General features: G+C 55.4%; 1 protein-coding gene across 1 annotated transcript in view; it reads right to left on the minus strand.

Annotated features, from left to right (window-relative positions):
* Window positions 1-483: 483 nt before the first annotated feature.
* Window positions 484-19,586, minus strand: part of LOC116954662 (obscurin-like protein 1) — a 19,340-nt gene continuing 237 nt past the window's right edge. The window contains exons 1-7 of the mRNA XM_076052532.1: window positions 18,797-19,586; window positions 17,155-17,352; window positions 13,587-14,366; window positions 11,726-11,995; window positions 8,103-8,366; window positions 7,217-7,519; window positions 484-5,659 (exon numbers count right to left, since the gene is read on the minus strand). The exon at window positions 18,797-19,586 is cut by the window's right edge and continues 237 nt beyond it. Of these exons, the coding sequence (XP_075908647.1) occupies window positions 5,187-5,659; window positions 7,217-7,519; window positions 8,103-8,366; window positions 11,726-11,995; window positions 13,587-14,366; window positions 17,155-17,352; window positions 18,797-19,076 (2,568 nt within the window). The 5' untranslated portion in view covers window positions 19,077-19,586 and the 3' untranslated portion in view covers window positions 484-5,186. The remainder of the gene's footprint in view (window positions 5,660-7,216; window positions 7,520-8,102; window positions 8,367-11,725; window positions 11,996-13,586; window positions 14,367-17,154; window positions 17,353-18,796) is intronic.

Genomic DNA, 19,586 nt, shown 5'->3' on the forward strand with positions numbered 1-19,586 from the left:
ATTGTCACCGCAGTTGTCACCGCCATTGTCACCACCATTGTCACCGCCATTGTCACCACCATTGTCACCACCGTTGTCACCACCATTGTCATCACCATTGTCACCCCTGTCGTCACCGCCATTGTCACCACCATTGTCACCACCATTGTCACCGCCATTGTCACCACCATTGTCACCGCCGTTGTCACCGCCGGTCGCGCCACCTTAGCCCCCCCCCCCCCCACGTGCCATTGATGATGAATGATCTACACCGCGACCAACCCCGGCCATCGCGCCTCCTCGGTTCACCGTCGTCGTTGCATCGCTACTGCGCCTTCGTTGAATCGTGGTCATCCAGCAGTGGATTGAGCGTTGGGGGGGGGGCGGGGGCAGGGGGTGCCTTGACCCCCCTCCCTGGTGGCCAAAACTACAAGTTGGGCCCCCCCCTTGACAACCCACCATGAGCTTTGTTTCCAACAGCAAGTGTCAAAGAACAACAACAACAACTATTTAAAACAGCGTTTATTTTTGTTAAATTAATGCTTAACGATGCCCCTTTGTCTCCCCAGTGGCGATGTTTATTTACACACCGCACCAGGTACTCATTTGAGGCCCTGTCCACCTAGGCGAGGCCCAGGACCGCTTCAGATAATCATCACCTGGTGTTGGTGGCCGTGAGCGGGAATCGAACTCGGGTCGCCGGGTTCGTAGCGCAGCGTAGCGCTAACCGCTACTACACTACCGCTCCCCACACACACACGCGTGTGCGCACACTCACACACACACGCGTGTGCACACACAACAACAACCCCCATTCGCCACTAAGTGGCGGTGATGTCACCACGACGCTTGTGCCAGGCTAGGTGCACGTTGAGGCCACGTGAAGTGTCGAACGCCTGCTGGCAGGAGGTCACGGGGCAGACCCAGCTGCCACTGGTTGACTGACTGAGATGACTGAGACGACTGGCTGATGCACCACCTGTGCCCCCTACTGTGCCAACTTGCTGTGCTTTAGCCACCCGGCGCCCTGCTCGTTGTTGTGAGCGTCGCTCCTCCGCCCTCCGTTGTTGTTGGAGGGCGACTGCCTCCAACTGCCCAGCAGCGTCTTTCACGAGCCTCCTCCAAAGGCCGATCTTGACACCGCTGGTACCAGTCATCGGCAAGTCCACTCAGCTCCACATCCTCCTGTACCACATCACTCCATCTCTTCTCTGGCCTGTGCAGCGCCCGTTTAGCCCACTCGATCTGGCTGAATAAAAGCTGTTTAGGTATGCGGTGACTGTGCATGCGGGCTACATGACCCAGCCAACGCAGCCTTGCCTCCCGGAGGAGCTCCTCACACAATCCAGTCTGGTTAAACCCAGGATGGATCGTAGGCAGGCCAGCCTAAATGTTTCCAATAGGCGAAGATGTTCCATTAGGGGGGTTCACGTTTCGCTAGCGTAGAGAAGGGAGGGAATGACCGTGGTCGAGAAGATTTGAAGCTTCGTGCAGAGCAACAGACCAAGTAGCTTCCACACAGCGTTACGCATCCAATGAAAAGATAATGTCGCTCGACTGATTCTGAGTGTGACCTCTGCTGTCAAACCGGAGCCAGTCACGAGCACACTGCCAAGGTATGGGAAACTCTCCACTCTCTCCACAACTGTCGATCACCGATTCGGAGTTGTGGGGGTGGAGTGCCCGATGGTACAAAATACCCAGGCAGGTGCTTAGTTTTGGTGGGGCTGATGGTAAGACCCCACCTCTTAGTGGCACGCTCCAGTTTCAGCAGCAGCGCCTCCAACTCCTCTGAGTGAGCGGCAATTACCACATCATCGGCATACATAACGTGGTTGACCAATAGGGAGCCATCCCTTGACCGCACCCGGGCATCGATCAGCCTCCCATTGTATCTGTACCAAATGGAAATTCCTCTGGTACAGCCATCAAAGGCTTCACGAACTACGTGGTCGAAAAATATGTGAAATAATGTGGGAGCCAGAGGACATCCCTGTCGCACCCCAAGGTGAACAGGAAATGGCTCCGACTCCCGGCCACGTAGTTTTACCAGGACCTGCTCACCATCATGAAGGTCCTTAATGATCGTGAGCAGAGGGTCAGAGACTCCGAAAGCATGAAGAACAACCCAGAGCCCAGTCCTACGGATGGTATCATAGGCCTTGACCAGGTCAATAAAGCAGAGATGTAGGTCTTGTTGGGATTCCCTACACCTCTGCTGTAGCAAACGGACAGAAAATATGGTATCTGTGCAGGACCGCCCTTACCTGAAACCGCATTGGGGCTCCGCAAGCCTCTCCTCAGCGTGCCTGGCAAGGCGATGTTGAATAATCCTTGCCAGGACCTTTCCAGGCACACTGAGGAGTGAGATGCCCCTGTAGTTGTTACAGTCTGTGCGGGCCCCCTTCTTAAAGAGGGGGACCACCAGGGCATCCTTCCAATCCTGCGGAACCCATTCAGTGGTCCAGACTGTTATGATGTCATGTAGGGCAGTCTGTGCACAAACGCCACCCTCCCTCAGCATTTCGCTCTGCCCGGTGCCTTTCCTGGTCTCAGACCCTGTATTGCCTTGAGTACTTCCTGAACAGATGGCACCTCAGCCCACTCACAGGGGGTGACTTCTTCCTCCATTATTTGAGGCACTGCAGCCTCAGCAGGGTCATCCCCACTTTGTCCCACGATGTCTTCTATGTCGAGGGATTTCCCCTCCCCCAGGACTTCACAGAAATGCTCAGCAAATCTGCAAACCTGTTCCGTTTTTTCCCCTAATGATGGTAATAGGTGTGGCACTGCAGGTTACTTTTTTATGGAGTTAAATAGAGATTTGTGATCGCGGGCCCATTGAGGCAGACTCCATCTCCTCAGCAACCCGCGACCACCACCCATCCTTGCAGCGCCTCACAGCTCTTAGAACCTCTGAGCGAAGGGTGCGGTAAGCCTCCTCATTCTCTGACATGGGATGCTGTAGACAATTAGAGTGGGCCTGTCGGCCAGGGTCTCTGGGGAGGTCTGGACCGCGTACCCAAAGCAGCCATTGCAGCTGCCTGAGTCACAGTCCTAAACCTCGCCCATTTACCCTCAACATCTGGCGGAGTGGGGGACGATGCCAACCCCAGCCGCAAGTGATGATGAAATTCTTGCTTGCAACTTTCATCAGCTGAGACCAGGCCACCTTAGGTTTGAATGGGGTCCTGGGTGTGCACCCACCACCGGAGTGGAAGAATAGCAGGCAGATCTAACAGATGACAAGTCGATGGTCAGAGGGCAGATGAGCTCCACGGTAGGTTCTGGTGTCAAGGACATGGGCCGCATGCGCTGTTTCGTCACTATGTAGTCCAGCATGCATCCATGATGTTGTGTGGATGCGCCGATGCCGGAACAGCGTGTTGGTAATTAGAAGCCCATGGGCTGCACAAAAATCTAGCAGCCTCCTACCGTTGTTATTGAGCTGATCTGGCCCATGCCTTCCAATCACTCCAGACCAGGTGCCAGCATCATGACCAACTCGGGCATTGAAGTCACCTAACAAGATGACTCTATCCCGAGGGGCCACTTTAGCCAGCACCTGTGACAGATCATAGAGGGTATCTGACTCATCGGCCTTGCCTGCATCCCTCCACGGATGTTTGTCTTTGGTGGGGGCATAAGTAACCACGACCACCACTCCTCGCCTCCGGTTGATGGGAAGGTGAGCCTAAAGTAGCCTGGGGCTTACAGCTTCCCACACCTCACCGCCAAGCTCCCACGCCCCCTTCATTCTTTTGTTCAGAAGAAGAACCACTCCCTATTGTTTGGTAGTCTCCTGCCCCGAGTAGAGGACTGTCCACCCCTCATGGTAGCAGGAGCCAGAGCCGGTCCACCGGACCTCCTGAATGCCACAGAGATCCAGGCGGTACCAGTCCAGCTCCCGACAGAGGAGTGACAGCCTCTCCTCCGCAGTGAGCATTCGAACATTCCACGTGGCCATTCGAAGTGGCTTTTTGTTATTTCTGGAGGAGCTCCAAGGGTAAAGATTCAATCTCCTGGCTCCGCCAAATGGGGTTTGGCCAGGAGACGTCATAGACGCCTGTCCCCGCGGGGCCTCCGGCACAAACTTATTAATTCGATATTTTTTTCATGGTTTTGTGTTAATTTATTGAAGGGTTATCAGCCCCTCGCACCTGTCCAGAGCCCCCATTTGGCCGCTGTGGTGGTTACCAATGCCCTGAGGGGAAAGGGCCAATCGGAATTGGCCAACCCCCCCAAAGCACTGTCCACGACAGCGTTGCCCGTCTGGCACCACGAGCGTACAAACACACACACACACCCGCCACTGCGAGGTCCAACAACAATGACCAACTGTGAACTGTCAGCCGGCCAATGCAGACGGCATCGATCGCTCCGGAAATATTTAATTTCGGCTCAAATTGTCCGCACGTCGTCGGGAGCATTCAAATCCATCGCGCTCTCCGGCGTCTGACGCGGTGGCGTCCGACGTTTCGCCGCCACGTGCTTTACGAACCTTCTCTTGCGGTGATTGGTCGATCGGGATCATAGTCGCCACCTGCACCAACACCACGCCGTTCGCCACGGCGCCTGTGCCAGGCCAGGTGCACTTTGAGGCTACCGCGTGAAGTGTCGAAGGCTCACTGGCAGGAAGTGTCGGGACAGACCCTGCAGGTGCCATGGGTTGGCTGACTGAGATGACCGGCAGATGCACCACCAGCTGTACCCCCCTACTGTGCCAGGCTAGGTGCAGCAGGAGGTCTCGAGACAGACCCTGCAGGTGCAATGGGTTGCCTGACTGAGATGACCGGTAGATGCACCACCAGCTGTACCGACTTACTGTGCCAGGCTAGGTGCAGGAGGAGGTCTCGGGACAGACCCTGCAGGTGCAATGGGTTGGCTGACTGAGATGACCGGTAGATGCACCACCAGCTGTACCCCCTACTGTGCCAAATTGCTGCGTTTTATCCTGCCTCCAATTGCCCAGTCACAGCAGCAGCAGCGTCCTTCACGAACCTCCTCCTCCGCAAAGGCCGATCTTGACACCGCAGCTGGTAGCAGGCAGTCTACGGCAAGTCCACTCAGCTCCACGTCCGCCTTCACCCCCCCCCCCCTCTCCTTCAACGCTCATTCGTGGGGGGCGGTCGGCAATGAAACCGCTCGTGACTTTCCGTCCGTGAACATTTCGACCGTTCACAGCCGCCAGGCCGCCCGGCGTCGCCCTACGTGAGCCGGTCCATCGGCGTCCCCTCCAGGAGGCCGCCGCCGGAGCCGCCGCCGGAGCCGCCGCCGCCGCCCAGCAGGTAGGCGAGCAGGTAGGAGAGCAGGTAGGCGACGATGGCAAACGCGAACGAGACGGAGAGCAGGCGCGAGAAGAGGCCGGCGCCCTCCGTGACGTAGAGCGCGGCGTCGGCGCGCAGCGCGCCCGCCAGGAACACGATCGCGGCGCCGTCGTCCCGCCAGCCGACGCGCCGGACCACCAGCGTGTGAGTCGCGCCCAGGTGGCCGACGATGTGGCGGCCGTCGTCGATGGCGGTGCCGGCGGTGCCGGCGGCGGCGCCGGCCGATGAGATCTGGACGCCGTCGCGAAGCCACTGGCCCGGCATGGGCCGGGAGAGCTGGATGGTGAAGGCGGCGTCGTCGTCGCGCGAGGCGTGGACGTCGCTCAGCGGCGAGAGCACCTCCACGTCCCCTTCTGGCGGTGGAGGGGGGGCGGGGTGGAGAGGGGTGGGGTGGAGAGGGGGGTGGGGAGAGGGGGGGGTGGAGAGGGGGGTGGAGAGGGGGGGGGGCGCGCGGTGGATTTGATGCATCGGCAGGACCGTGAGATGCTGGCGGTAAGCTTGTGCAGGAGGCCTTCATCCAGCGGTGGATTGATCGTGACCCGCTGATAATGAGTCTGTGTGGCACGACGCAACAGGTACCGGCCCGCGGTGGCAGCCATAGCGAGCGAGCGAGCGAGCGCGAGAGATGGAGCGAGCGATACCCGACGTGGTGTGCTGTGTACGGAACAAATATTTCTCCGTTTGACCCCCCCCCCCTGGACGGACTCGGCTGAAATTAAACGGTGACTGCTTTGTGCCGTGCAAGGCGACACCGTGAACACGTGACGCAGCCCCTGTGCTCCGTGATAACGTGCCCTTAAAATATACCGTGCACAAACGCGCACGCACGCACACACACAGACGCGCGCACAGACAGACAAAGATCCCACGTGTAGCCTTTAACAGACTGCCGGGGCAAGTGCTGATAGCCAGTGGCATCTGTGAAGGCCGGCACGGCACACGAGGGGGTGGGTGGCCAGCACCACGCCCGACCGCCTTTGTCTCCCCAGTGACGATGTTTTACACACCGCACCAGGTACTCATTTGAGGCTGAGTCGACCTAGGGAAGGCCCAGGACCGGTTCAGATAATCGTCACAGTGGTGTTGTTGGCCGTGAGCGGGAATTGAACTCGGACGGTCGGGTTTGTAGTGCAGCATTGCGCTCACCGCTACTACACTACCGCTCCCCACAAAAAAACATACACACACGCACATACGTACAGATACAGACATACGGACAGATACAGACATACGTACAGATACAGACATACGTACAGATACAGACATACGTAGAGATACAACATACGTACAGATACAGACATACGGACAGATACAGACATACGTACAGATACAGACATACGGACATATACAGACATACGTACAGATACAGACATACGGACAGATACAGACATACGTACAGATACAGACATACGGACAGATACAGACATACGGACAGATACAGGCACACGTGGGCACTTGAAGAACCGACAGTCTCGTTCAGTAGAAAGTTGCGTTGGCGCCATTCGGGACCTTACCCTATTGCAAACCGGCGAAAATTGGAAGGGCTGCCCAAAAACTCGTAGCCAGTTACCCAGCTAGCTTCGCCGGCGAGGTGCCCGCAGCAGCCACTCGCAACAACAACAACAACAGCAACAACAACAGCAACAACAACAGCAGCAGCAGCAGTGGCAGCAGCAGCGGCAGCGGCGGCGTTATCGTCGGCGCAGAGAGGCGCCCGGCCAGCAGCCAGCCAGGATACTGGAGACATAGACGTTTGTGCGTGTCCTAATCGCGTTATAACATCGGTTACGCGTTTCAGCGTTTTGGCAACCGACAATTATTCCAGATGTTTTTTTGATCGTTTCATCAACTCACATTTTTTTTATTTAATTTTTATTTTTTTTATTTTAAATAAAACCAGACGGACTTACTGACGAGCACCGGCCCCCGTAGCTCGGCGAAGGGGCCCCTTCCGCCCTGGGCGCCGACGGCGGCCACGCGGAACTCGAACTCGGCGCCGGTTTGCAGGCCGCCCACCGTGAGCTCGGTGCGGGCGCCGGGCCCGCTCACGTCCACCCACGCCGGCGCTCGATCGCCCCGGGCGCGCATCTCCACCGCGTAGCGAGCCGCGTCGACTCCGCCGTCCGTGGGCGGCGCCCGCCACTCCAGCGACACCGTGCTGTAGCTCACGGTGCGGACGCGGAAATCGGACGGCGGCCACCGAGGAGCCGGCACTGGGGAGGGGGCGGGGCGGTGGGGGTGGGTGGGAGGAGGTGGGAGGAGAAGAGAGGAGAAGGTGGGAGAGGGAAAGAGGAGGAGGGAGGAGGAGGAGGTGGATGGTGGATGGAGGAAGGAGGAGGAGGTGGGAGCAGGAGGAGCAGGAGGAGGTGGGAGGATGTAGTGGAGGAGGAGGAGGGAGGAGAAGGTGGGAGAGGGAAAGAGGAGGAGGGAGGAGGAGGTGGAGGATGGAGGAAGGAGGAGGATGGAGGAGGTGGAGGATGGAAGAGGAGAAGGTGGGAGGATGTAGTGGAGGAGGAGGGAGGAGAAGGTGGGAGAGGGAAGGAGGAGGAGGTGGGAGGATGTAGTGGAGGAGGAGGGAGGAGGAGGAGGGAGGAGGTGGAGGATGGAGGAAGGAGGAGGAGCAGGAGGAGCAGGAGGAGGAGGTGGAAGGAGGAGGAGGGAGGAGAAGGTGGGAGGACGTAGTGGAGAAGGAGGAGGAGGAGGGAGGAAGAGACACCAATCCATTATCCAGACGTGCAGAATCATGGCGCTAGTGCAACTTAAGGGACGATGGGGGGTGGGGGGGGGTGGCCGTACCTTTGACGCGGACTTTGCACGTGGTCCTGGACTCCCCGGCCTTGAAGGTGACGTCACAGTCGTCCCCGAGAGCGACGCGAGCGATCTCGAGCGTGCGCGTTCGTCCGCGCGCCGCCGTCGTTAAGGCGGCTGCGGCGGCGGCGACGGCGACGCCGTCGCGAAGCCACTCGCCCTCGAGGAGGGCGTCGTCCACCTCCACGGCGAGCGTCAACGCCTCGCCCTGACGCACCTCCACGAGGCGCGGGAGCTTCTGCACGATCCGCCCTGTAGGGAGTGGCGAGATGTTGACTACCTCGCCTGGTGCGCAGGAGGTTGTTGGGTTCGATCCCGACCCCCGACGCCTGCTGCTGTATAGTTGGAGTGTTGCGTGTCTCTCTCTCTCTCATTATCATCACGGTGGCTAGGAGATGTTAACTACCTCGCCTGGTATGCAGGAGGTCGTGGGTTCAATCCCAGCCCTGGCGCCTGCTGCTGTATATTTGGAGTTTGCGTGTTTCTCTCTCTCATCATCATCACGGTGGCTAGGAGATGTTAACTACCTCGCCTGGTATATAGGAGGTCGTGGGTTCGATCCCGACCCCGACGCCTGCTGTATAATAATAATAATAAAAGGGTTTTTCCCCTTTTTTCTGGCAACAAAACTGAAACCTTTTTTACGAGGATTCATGTCTGCATTAACCACAATACCTGCAGTCAAAATGCAAACAAAAAACATACTATGATAATATATGTGGCATTGTCCTTGAAACTGATTGGTCCACACCAAGGGACGGCTTTCTTTTGAGCCTCGACCCAATTGGTGCTCGACCAGATGACGTACTGGCAAAGGAGGTCTAATGATGCCTGCTGTATATTTGGAGTTTGCGTGTCTCTCTCTCTCATCATCATCATCACGGTGACTAGGAGATGTTAACTCCCTCGCCTGGGGTACAGGAGGTCGTGGGTTCGATCCCGCCCCTGACGCCTGCTGCTGTATATTTGGAGTTTGCGTCTCTCTCTCTCTCATCATCATCACGGTGGCTAGGAGATGTTAACTACCTCGCCTGGTGTACAGGAGGTCGTGGGTTCGATCCCGACCCTGACGCCTGCTGCTGTATATTTGGAGTTTGCGTGTCTCTCTCTCTCATCATCATCACGGTGGCTAGGAGATGTTAACTACCACGCCTGGTATACAGGAGGTCGTGGGTTCGACCCCGACCCCTGACGCCTGCTGCTGTATATTTGGAGTTTGCGTGCCGCTCTCTCCCCGTGGTCGCGTGGCATTTTTCCCCTCCGGATCCTCGGGGTTTTCCCTCCACGTTTAGAATCGACGTCACGCATCGAGAGTATTTGGCTGCTGCTCAAAATGTCCACGTGATGACGAGGAGTCAAATTCATTGAGCTATCGTGTGTGATGGGCAGGTCGCTTCTGAAAAAGAGATACATAGCAGCTTCGTGAGCCTAACCTTGGTTAAGTAAAAAAAAAATAGTTTGGTCGAGTTGATCACGTGTTACATCACCGATGACTGCCCCAAAACAACACGTGCTCTGGTGGAACAATCGGACCACTCCACAGCTGTGGTGCTCTATGAGTCTCTGTGGGCATCTGTGAGTCTCCTTGAGTGTGGATCTCTACGGGTCGCTATGGATCTCGATGGGTCTCTTCCTACGATTGCTGTTGTTATATTGTATTTCATAGCTTTATTTTGGTGATTTCGAAAACACATGGTTAAGCCGTCTTTCTTGCGGAAGTGCGGAGTTGGCCTGATAACTTTCATCTGAATTGTCTAGTGGTTGATCATTGGTTTTTTATACCCTTTTATCTGGCAACAAAACCGACACCTTTTTTTACAAGGAGTCATGTTTACATTGACCACAATACCTGCGGTCGGAACGCAAACAAAAAACAACAACTCTGATAATGTATGTGGCACTGTCCTTAAAATTGATTGGTTCACACCATGTAAGACGAGGCTCTAAAGAAAGCTGTCTCGGGTGTAGACCAATCAATTTCAAGGACAGTGCATACATTATCAGAGTTGTTGTTTTGTGTTTGCGTTCCGACCGCAGGTATCGTGGTCAATGTAAACATGACCCCTTGTAAAAAAAAGGTGCCAGTTTTATTGCCAGATAAAAGGGTAAAAAAAACAATTATCATATTTTGTTACTGGCAAATGAGGTTTCCGATGGTGTCTAGTGGTTGTTATTGTTTGACTTGCATCACACTGGTTTATCCAGGATGTTTCTGCTTCAAGATGTTTCTCTGTTCATGTTTTTGTTTTTAGCGGTTGCGCCCGACTCGAGAGCCGCATGGCTCACAGGGCTCTCTACCTAATACATGAAACTTGAGTTGCCACGGGTTTCTGTGAATCTCTGCGTATGGATGTCTACGAGTTTCTACTGCTCCGTGCGAGTCTCTCCGAGTATCTCTTCGTCTATACAGGTATCTATGGATCTCTACGCGTCTCTGTGGACCTCTATGAGTCTCTGTGAGTATCCACGACCTACTTTGCTCGTGTTTTTTGTTTGTTGCCGTTTGCACCCGATTCAAGAGCCGAATGGCTCACGGGGCCATACCTAATTAATGAACTAAATGAACTAAAAGTAAACTAAAAACCCCCGCCGGAGCGGCGAACGAAGTTGGAAAACGCATTCGGAGTGCGGTGGGAGGGGAGGAGAAAGTGCATTGAGATTATTTTGCAGTTATAAATTTCCACGCGATGAGCCACTTTGTTGAGCTATCGTTTGTGGCCATGTCGCATCTGAAAAATAAGCTAATACCTCAGTGGGCTTTATTTTGGTAAGATAAACGTTATTTAGTTTAATTTGTTTTTTTTTTAAGTGCTTACCCGTCCTATACTTTGCACTCCGATCGTGGTTTTTGTACCGTTTGTTGCTGTAACGTTCTGACCCCGTGTCCCTACTGCTCGACGGATTCCTCCTGCACTATAAATTTCAAACAAAAATATTCGGATTACTTCTAGATTTGAAGTTTTCGTGACTGCAATTATCCATACTCTTTGGTTCTTTTGGTAAAGTCCACGTAGGTAAAACAAATCAAAGTAAAGTTAATCAAATCACGACGTTTCGGAAGCAACACACGCCTCCGTCATCAGGTGGGATGGTCACAGCGTCGACTACGGTAAAGTACTTCTTGCTGCGACTCTTCCACCTGATGACGGAGGCTTGTGTTGCTTCCGAAACGTCGTGATTTGATGAACTTTATTTACATTTTTCTACCTACGTGGACTTTACCGAAAGAACCAAACAGTATATCCGGTATACTGCTTGTGACGTGCCACCTACTGGAGTGTAACAGCGACCAGACATATATATATCTCTATCCCCACCCGGCCCACCACATCCGGTGTACATCTCTCTCGCGTTACGGTCGTGCCTTCTTTTTGGCCACAGCCATCGGACGAGAGACGGCGGTCGCCGTGTCGCCGATGCGCCTCTTCCGCGGCCGTCTGGAACGCCTCTCCCCACCCCGTGTTTCGGAAGCCACTGTGGGGAGCTGTGTCCCTTCTCTTTCCACCTCATCTGGATCGAAAGCTCGCTCCTTCGGATTCCCCCGGCGGTACAAATATTCCGATTCCGGACAGGAAGAAGGAAGACGGAGAGGGAGGAACGCTCGATCCCACCTCTGACGGAGAGCTCGGCGACGGTGCGGCTGCCCCCGCGCGTCTCGCAGACGTACACCGCGTCGTCGTCCGCCGTCACGTCCCGGATGACGAGCCGGCGCTTGGTGCCGTCCGCCTCGATGCCGTACTTGTGGTCGGGCGCCAGCGGCGTGTCCTCCAGGAACCAGCGCGCCGACAGCCCCGCCGAGGGCACCTCGCACTCCAGCGTGGCGACGCCGCGCTCCGGCACCTCCACGTCGCGCAGGCGGCTCTTGAACAGCAGCTGCGGCTCTGGTGGGGGACGACGGCGCGTTTTGATTTCCACGAGTCTCTGCGAGTCTCTGTGAGTACCTACGAGCATCAACGAGTCTCTACGAATAATTATGAGTATCTACGAGTCTCCACGAGTCTCTGTGAGTATCTACGAGCATCAACGAGTCTCTACGAATATTTTATGAGTATCTACGAGTCTCTATGAGTGTCTGCGAGTGTCTATGAGTATCTGCGAGTCTCTACGAGTATCCACGAGACACTACAAATGTCTATGAGTCTCTATGAGTATCTACGAGTATCTACGAGTATCTACGAGTCTCTATGAGTATCTGCGAGTCTCAACGAGTATCTACGAGTATCTATGACTCTCCACGAGACACTACAAATGTATATGAGTCTCTACGAGTATCTACAACCTACCCACGTGGGAACGGCTTACAAAATTGGAAATGCATTTGTAGCATGGGAGGAGAAGAGGAGGGGAAGTTCAACCCCTCCATGTTTATGTCCCACCGCTTTACTACTTAGGCCCCACTCTTTCCTGGTTAGGCCCCGCCCCTTCCTGATGATACCCTGCCCCCTTCCTGACGAGGACCCGCCCCTTTCCTCCTCATGCTCCACCGCTTTACTACTTAGGCCCCACTCTTTCCTGGTTAGGCCCCGCCCCTTCCTGACGTTACCCCACCCCCTTCCTGACGAGGACCCGCCCCCTTCCTCCTCATGCTCCACCGCTTTACTACTTAGACCCCACTCTTTCCTGGTTAGGCCCCGCCCCTTCCTGACGATACCCCACCCCCTTCCTGACGAGGCCCCGCCCCCTTCCTGGTGAGGCCACGCCCCCTTACTGGTGAGGCCACGCCCCCTCCCTAATTATGCCTCACCCCTTCCTGATGATGCCCTACCGTCTCTAACTCTTTCGACTTCATGCCTTTACATTTTTAGGCCCCTGGCGTGGCATCCATCCGCGCTCGTGTGGCATGGACTCGAACCTCCGATTGAGCACGGTTGGCTATGTACTGTGCAAAAGAAGTTCAACATACATTGAACGCGCTCGCTACTCCCTAGCCAATGTTTTTGCGCTGTGATGCACCACACGGCTTTTTGACGACAGAATTCGGCCAACCGAGAACGAGAGAGAGAGCGAGAGCGAGAGAGAGAGTGAGAGAGCGAGAGAGCGAGAGAGAGCGAGAAAGAGCAAGAGAGAGCGATAGAGAGAACGAGAGAGTGGGAGAAAGCGAGAGAGAGTGAGAGAGAGCAAGAGAGAGAACGAGAGAGAGCGAGGGAGAGCGAGAGAACGAGAGAGAGAGTGCAAGAGAGAGAGCGAGAGAGAGAGAGAGCAAGAGAGCGAGAGAGAGTGAGAGAGAGCGAGAGAGAGCGAGAGAGAGAGAGCAAGAGAGAGCGAGAGAGAGAACGAGAGAGTGGGAGAAAGCGAGAGAGAGCGAGAGAGAGCAAGAGAGAGAACGAGAGAGAGCGAGGGAGAGCGAGAGAACGAGAGAGAGAGAGAGAGCAAGAGAGAGAGTGAGAGAGAGCGAGAGAGAGCGAGAGAGCGAGAGCCTGATTGCCGGAGTTTTGTCTGCTGTGGGCAAGAGTCGACGCAGACTCGCGGTACCGTTCACGACGAGCTGCACGGCGCTGAAGGTCTGCCCGATGGCGTTGGAAGCGGAGCAGGTGTAGAAGCCGTTGTCCTCCTGCCGGCAGAAGAGAACGCGCAGCACAAAGAGTCCTCCACCGCCGCCGCCGGATCCACCTCCTCCTCCTCCTCCTCCACCTCCCTGTCCTCCCCCACCGTCCTCGTCCTCGTACATCATGTAGCGGCGGCTCCTACGGAGCGGCACCCCGCTCTTCATCCACACGATGTCGGGCTTCGGTTTCCCCGTCACCCGGCAGCTGAGCCGCGCGTGTTTGCCCTCGGTCACCGTGAAGACGCCGGGCGTCTCGCTGTGGCTCTGGTAGCGGTGCTGCTGCTGCTGCTGCTGAGTGGCGGCCGTGGTGGTGGTCATGAGGGCGGATGGCCGGCACGAGCCGCCGCCGTCGTCGCCGTTGCTGCTGTGCGAGTCGACGCCGCTGTTGTAGACGCCGCTGTGGTAGACGCCGCTGTGGTAGACGCCGCTGTTGTAGACGCCGCTGTGGTAGACGCCGCTGTTGTAGACGCCGCTGTGGTAGACGCCGCTGTTGTAGACGCCGCTGTGGTAGACGCCGCTGTCGTAGACGCCGCCGCCGCTGCTGCCGTGGCGCTTGCGGTGGACGAGCGACTGGGCGTCGTCGGGGGCAGACGGCAGCCCCGAGTCCGATTGTCTCCGCTGGAGCTGCTGCTGCTGCTGCTGCCCCCACCGGCGGTCAGGGTCAGAGGTCGCCGGCTCGATGCCCTCTGCCGACCGGTCGCCGTCCGCTAAGGGCGAGCACGCCAGGAGGGGGCGGGAGGGGGTGGCGGGGTGGTGGGGAGATGCAACGGTCGAGAGGTCGATGGGGGGGGGGTTGGTAAAGGTGCAGCCCTGCAGTTGCTTGCCCCGCGGCACCGCGGGTGGATGGGCGCTCCCTGTGGAACGGGCTCGACGAGGAGAAGTGAATGGTATTGTGGTAACACCATGGACGTCCATGGCGGGGGTGACGTCGAAACAGGGGGAGCCCCCCAAAGCGCGGGGCCCGGGCCAGTTGCTTTGGGGCGACGCCACCTGGCGAGCTAAGCGGCCTCGCTTGAAACCTGAACTTCCGGCCAGCCGTTCGTGCTGAGGATCCGAAGCTGGATTTATGCTGCAGGAGGAATCCGATGAGCTATAAAGCTCTTTTTTTTCGCAGATTGTCCAGCGGAGGTGGATCCTTAAACTTCTCAAGGTGGGACAGGGTCGGGGGAAGGTGGGGGGGGGGGGCTGTACGAGAAATGAATCGCCGGGCGATTAATTTTGGAACACCTTCAGTCCATTTGATCCGTACATTTATAAAAAAAAAAGCTTCTCTATTCCCATTGAAATTAGGACGGCGTCGCTCAGTGGGTGGCTTCAATGACCGAACTGCCGCAGCGGGTTTGGGTGCGTGGGTGAGTTGGCAGGCACATGCCCTCCTGTGCAGAGACAGGGAGGGATGCTTGGGAAAGGTCAGAGGTTGATTGTTCGGAAACAGGGAAGCGGGGAGATATAATGGCATTGGGACCCGGAGTGAGAGATGAGAGAGACTGGGGGGTCTGGGACAGATATCAAACTCTAATCGAGGATTTTCCTTCGGATCTGACACGCACAGTCATATGAAACTCGAGGATTTCCCTCCAGACCTGGCATGCATAGTAACATCAAACTAATCGAGGCTTTACAGAATAAGAATATGTATTTACGCTGGAGGAATATGATGAGCTATAAATCTCTTTTTTCACAGATGTCCAGTAGGGGCACGGGGTAAGAACGTTACAACAACAAACAGCACAACAACACGATAGAAGTGCAAAGTACAAGAAAGGTAACCAAATGACCCGAACACAAACAAATACAACAACTAAACCATCCTACCAGGCAAAGCCCATGATGATGCACCACTCCGCTACTCCTCCTGACACAATCACCCAGCTCCTCAACCACCTCCATGGAGCATCACGGTCGTTGCTCTGTAGGGGACTCCTCTAGTGAGGAACATTAAACTTACGAACTTTCAGAGATACGGACAAACCTGTCCGTATGTCCAGTTGCCTGTTCGGACCGACAGTCGAAAGTTCAAGCGCCGCGAAATAGATGTCGGTGGTGGCATCTACATCTGCAGAACGTGAAGAACCAGTGGCATCTATATCTCTAGAACGTGAAGAACCAGTGGCATCAATATCTACAGAATGTGAAGAACCAGTGGCATCTACATCTGCAGAACGTGAAGAACCAGTGGCATCTACATCTACAGAATGTGAAGAACCAGTGGCATCTACATCTATAGAACATGAAGAACCAGTGGCATCTACATCTGCAGAACGTGAAGAACCAGTGGCATCTACATCTACAGAATGTGAAGAACCAGTGGCATTTACATCTACAGAATGTGAAGAACCAGTGGCATCTACATCTACAGAATGTGAAGAACCAGTGGCATCTACATCTACAGAATGTGAAAAACCAGTGGCATCTACATCTACAGAAAGTGAAGAACCAGTGGCATCTACATCTACAGAACGTGAAGAACCAGTGGCATCTACATCTACAGAACGTGAAGAACCAGTGGCATCTACATCTACAGAATGTGAAGAACCAGTGGCATCTACATCTACAGAACGTGAAGAACCAGTGGCATCTACATCTGCAGAACGTGAAGAACCAGTGGCATCTACATCTACAGAATGTGAAGAACCAGTGGCATCTACATCTACAGAATGTGAAGAACCAGTGGCATCTACATCTACAGAAAGTGAAGAACCAGTGGCATCTACATCTGCAGAACGTGAAGAACCAGTGCCATCTGCAGAACGTGAAGAACCAGTGGCATCTACACCTGTAGAACGTGAAGAACCAGTGGCATCGACATCTGCAGAACGTGAAGAAGCAGTAGCATCTACATCTACAGAATGTGAAGAACCAGTGGCATCTACATCTACAGAATGTGAAGAACCAGTGGCATCTACATCTACAGAATGTGAAGAACCAGTGGCATCTACATCTACAGAACATGAAGAACCAGTGGCATCTACATCTGCAGAACGTGAAGAACCAGTGCCATCTGCAGAACGTGAAGAACCATTGGCATCGACATCTGCAGAACGTGAAGAACCAGTGGCATCTACATCTGCAGAATGTGAAGAACCAGTGGCATCTGCATCTATAGACCATGAAGAACCAGTGGCATCTACATCTACAGAAGTGAAGAATCAGTGGCATCTACATCTACAGAACGTGAAGAACCAGTAGCATCTACATCTGCAGAACGTGAAGAACCAGTGGTATCTACATCTGCAGAACGTGAAGAACCAGTGGTATCTACATGTACCAGTGACATCGACATCTGCGGGAGATTGCACAACTTTTAAAGCCATTCCCCGTGTTTAGCGTACATGCCGTACAACGTGTTTCGACTTACGAACAAATCGACTTACGAGTAGTACCTCTGGAACAGAACTCGTTCGTTAGTAGAGGACCCTCCCCCCCCGTACATCGACAACATCGTACGCAGCAGCAGCAGCAGCAGCGTAACCACGACAGCGGCGGCCCCCTTACCAACGTCGCTGGCGATGCGGCGATCGCGGACACCCACGGCGACCGCGTCCAATGGCCGCGTCAGGGCGCGGCACTCCGAGCTCGTGGGCCGGCCAAGTGGCGAGCCGGGGCCGGAGTGGTCGGAGTCGCCGCCGCCGCCGCCGCTGCTGCTGCCGACACCCCCGGGCGAGGTCTCCGGCCGCTTCCTGGTCTCGCCGTCTCCTCGGGGAAATCGAGAATCGGAATTTTTCGTTAGGACTTTGGGAGGGTGGGGGAGGGGGGGATCTGACGAGCTATGAAGCTAAATTTTTATTTAAAGCTTTCGTGACTGCAGGGATTCATATTCTTGCTTCTTTCGGTAAAGTCACCACGTAGAAGGGAAAAAATAAAATGAAAAATAAAAAATGCATTGTTTGATATTTTTATTATTCTATTGCATCCCTTCTACGTGACTTTACCGTAAGAACCAAAAATATGAGCTATGAAGCTCTTTGGTTTGTTTTTTTTTCCCGGGGATTGGGGGGGTCTCAGAACGTTCCAACGACAAACAATAACAACAACACGAGAGGAGTGGAAAGTAGGGAAAACGTAAACAAATCACTTATACAAATATATACACACAAATAAAACAAAAACACATTTTTTTTTAATCTCACCCAGGTAAAGCCCACTGAGCTATTCACTTATTTTTCAACAGTTTTACTTAACTTGATTTCCTGTGCCGTGGTCAAATCTTGTAATTAAAATTGAGTCTACTTACCGTTGTCCAATCAATTCCAAATTTTGCACACGTACTCAGATCCGGTGACAATGCATGCCTGTATCAAAGTCGGCATCAATTCATCAATTAATTCGCTACTTTAAAGCAATTCACATTTTGTATGGACGCCTTATTATTTACGTAAATATTTGTGTAGGTAAAAAACGCCACGGTCCCCAAACTCTCGATTCGCTTCGCCCAAGAAGGCAGGCGCCACGTGTCTCAGGCGCTACTGACGAACTTCTCGGCCGTGAGTGAAACGAAGTTGTTAATAAGACCGTTGTTTTTTAAAAAAAATGATGATGACCCTTTGCGTTATGGTCGAAACGTCGCGAGAATTTTTGATTGTTTTATATATATTTTATTATTTTATTGTTTCCCTTCAACGTAACTTTACCGAAAGAGCTAAGAACATTTTGTTTTAAGGAGTTTATTTCAACAAGCGATCTGGCCACCACAGATGCTAGCTCAACAAAGTTGCTCGTCGTCGCGTGCAAATGTATAGCGCCGTTGCAATCCCTGTCGCAGCCGCCACCGTCGTCACCGTCACAGTCGTCACTGTCACCTGTCACGTCACGGTCGCCACGGTAACCGTCGTCACAGTCGCCACGTCACAATCGGCCCACCGTCGTCACCGTCACAGTCGCCGCCGTCACAGTCGCCACGTCACAATCGCCCACCGTCGTCACCGTCACAGCCGCCACCGTCACAGTCGTCACCGTCAGCTGCCACGTCACGGTCGCCACGGTAACCGTCGTCACAGTCGCCACGTCACAATCGCCACCATCGTCACCGTCACAGTCGCCACCGTCACCGTCGTCACGGTCGCCACGTCACAATCGGCCCACCGTCGTCGCCAGCGTCACAGTCGCCGCCGTCGTCAGCCACGGCCGCGGCCATCACCGTCAACGACGACGTCGAACTCTGCCGACGGCTCTCCCACGAAGTTGCGCGTGCGGCAGGCGTAGCGGCCGGCGTCGCCCGCCTCCAGCTCGCGGGCCGGGAGGCGGTCCGCGCCGGCGCTCCGCGCCACCTCGAGGCGCCCGTCCGAGCGCAGGCGGCGGGCCCCCGACCCCTCCCAGGGGACGCGCGGCGGCGGCGGCGGCGGCGGCGGCGGCCCGGACGACGGCGCCAGCGCGAAGGCGGGAGCCGCGGGGGGGCGCCCGCCCCCCGGGACCTCCATCGCCGCGGCGACGATAAGGCTCGGCGCGGCGGTGGCTCGGCTCGGCGCTGCGGTGGCTCGGTTCCACTCGGTTCAGCACGGTTGTGGCTCGGTTCCGCTCGGTTCGGCACGGTTGTGGCTCGGTTCCGCTCGGTTCTGCTCGGCTGTGGCTCGGTTCCGCTCGGTTCAGCACGGTTGTGGCTCGGTTCTGCTCGGCTCGGTGCTGCTGTGGCTCGGTTCTGCTCGGCTGTGGCTCGGTTCCACTCGGTTCGGCACGGCTGTGGCTCGGTTCGGCACGGCTGTAACTCGGTTCCACTCGGTTCGGCACGGCTGTGGCTCGGTTCGGCACGGCTGTGGCTCGGTTCCGCTCGGTTCGGCACGGCTGTGGCTCGGTTCCGCTCGGTTCGGCACGGCTGTGGCTCGGTTCCGCTCGGTTCGGCACGGCTGTGGCTCGGTTCTGCTCGGTTCGGCGCGGCTGAGCTGTGGCTCCCTGCGGCTGTTGTGGTGCGGACGAGGGGAGGCGATGATTAT

This window comes from Petromyzon marinus, chromosome 56, assembly GCF_048934315.1.
Source record: "Petromyzon marinus isolate PM22_M1 ecotype Great Lakes invasive population chromosome 56, UKy_Petmar_22M1.pri1.0, whole genome shotgun sequence".
In the NCBI taxonomy this organism is placed as follows: Eukaryota; Metazoa; Chordata; class Hyperoartia; order Petromyzontiformes; family Petromyzontidae; genus Petromyzon; species Petromyzon marinus.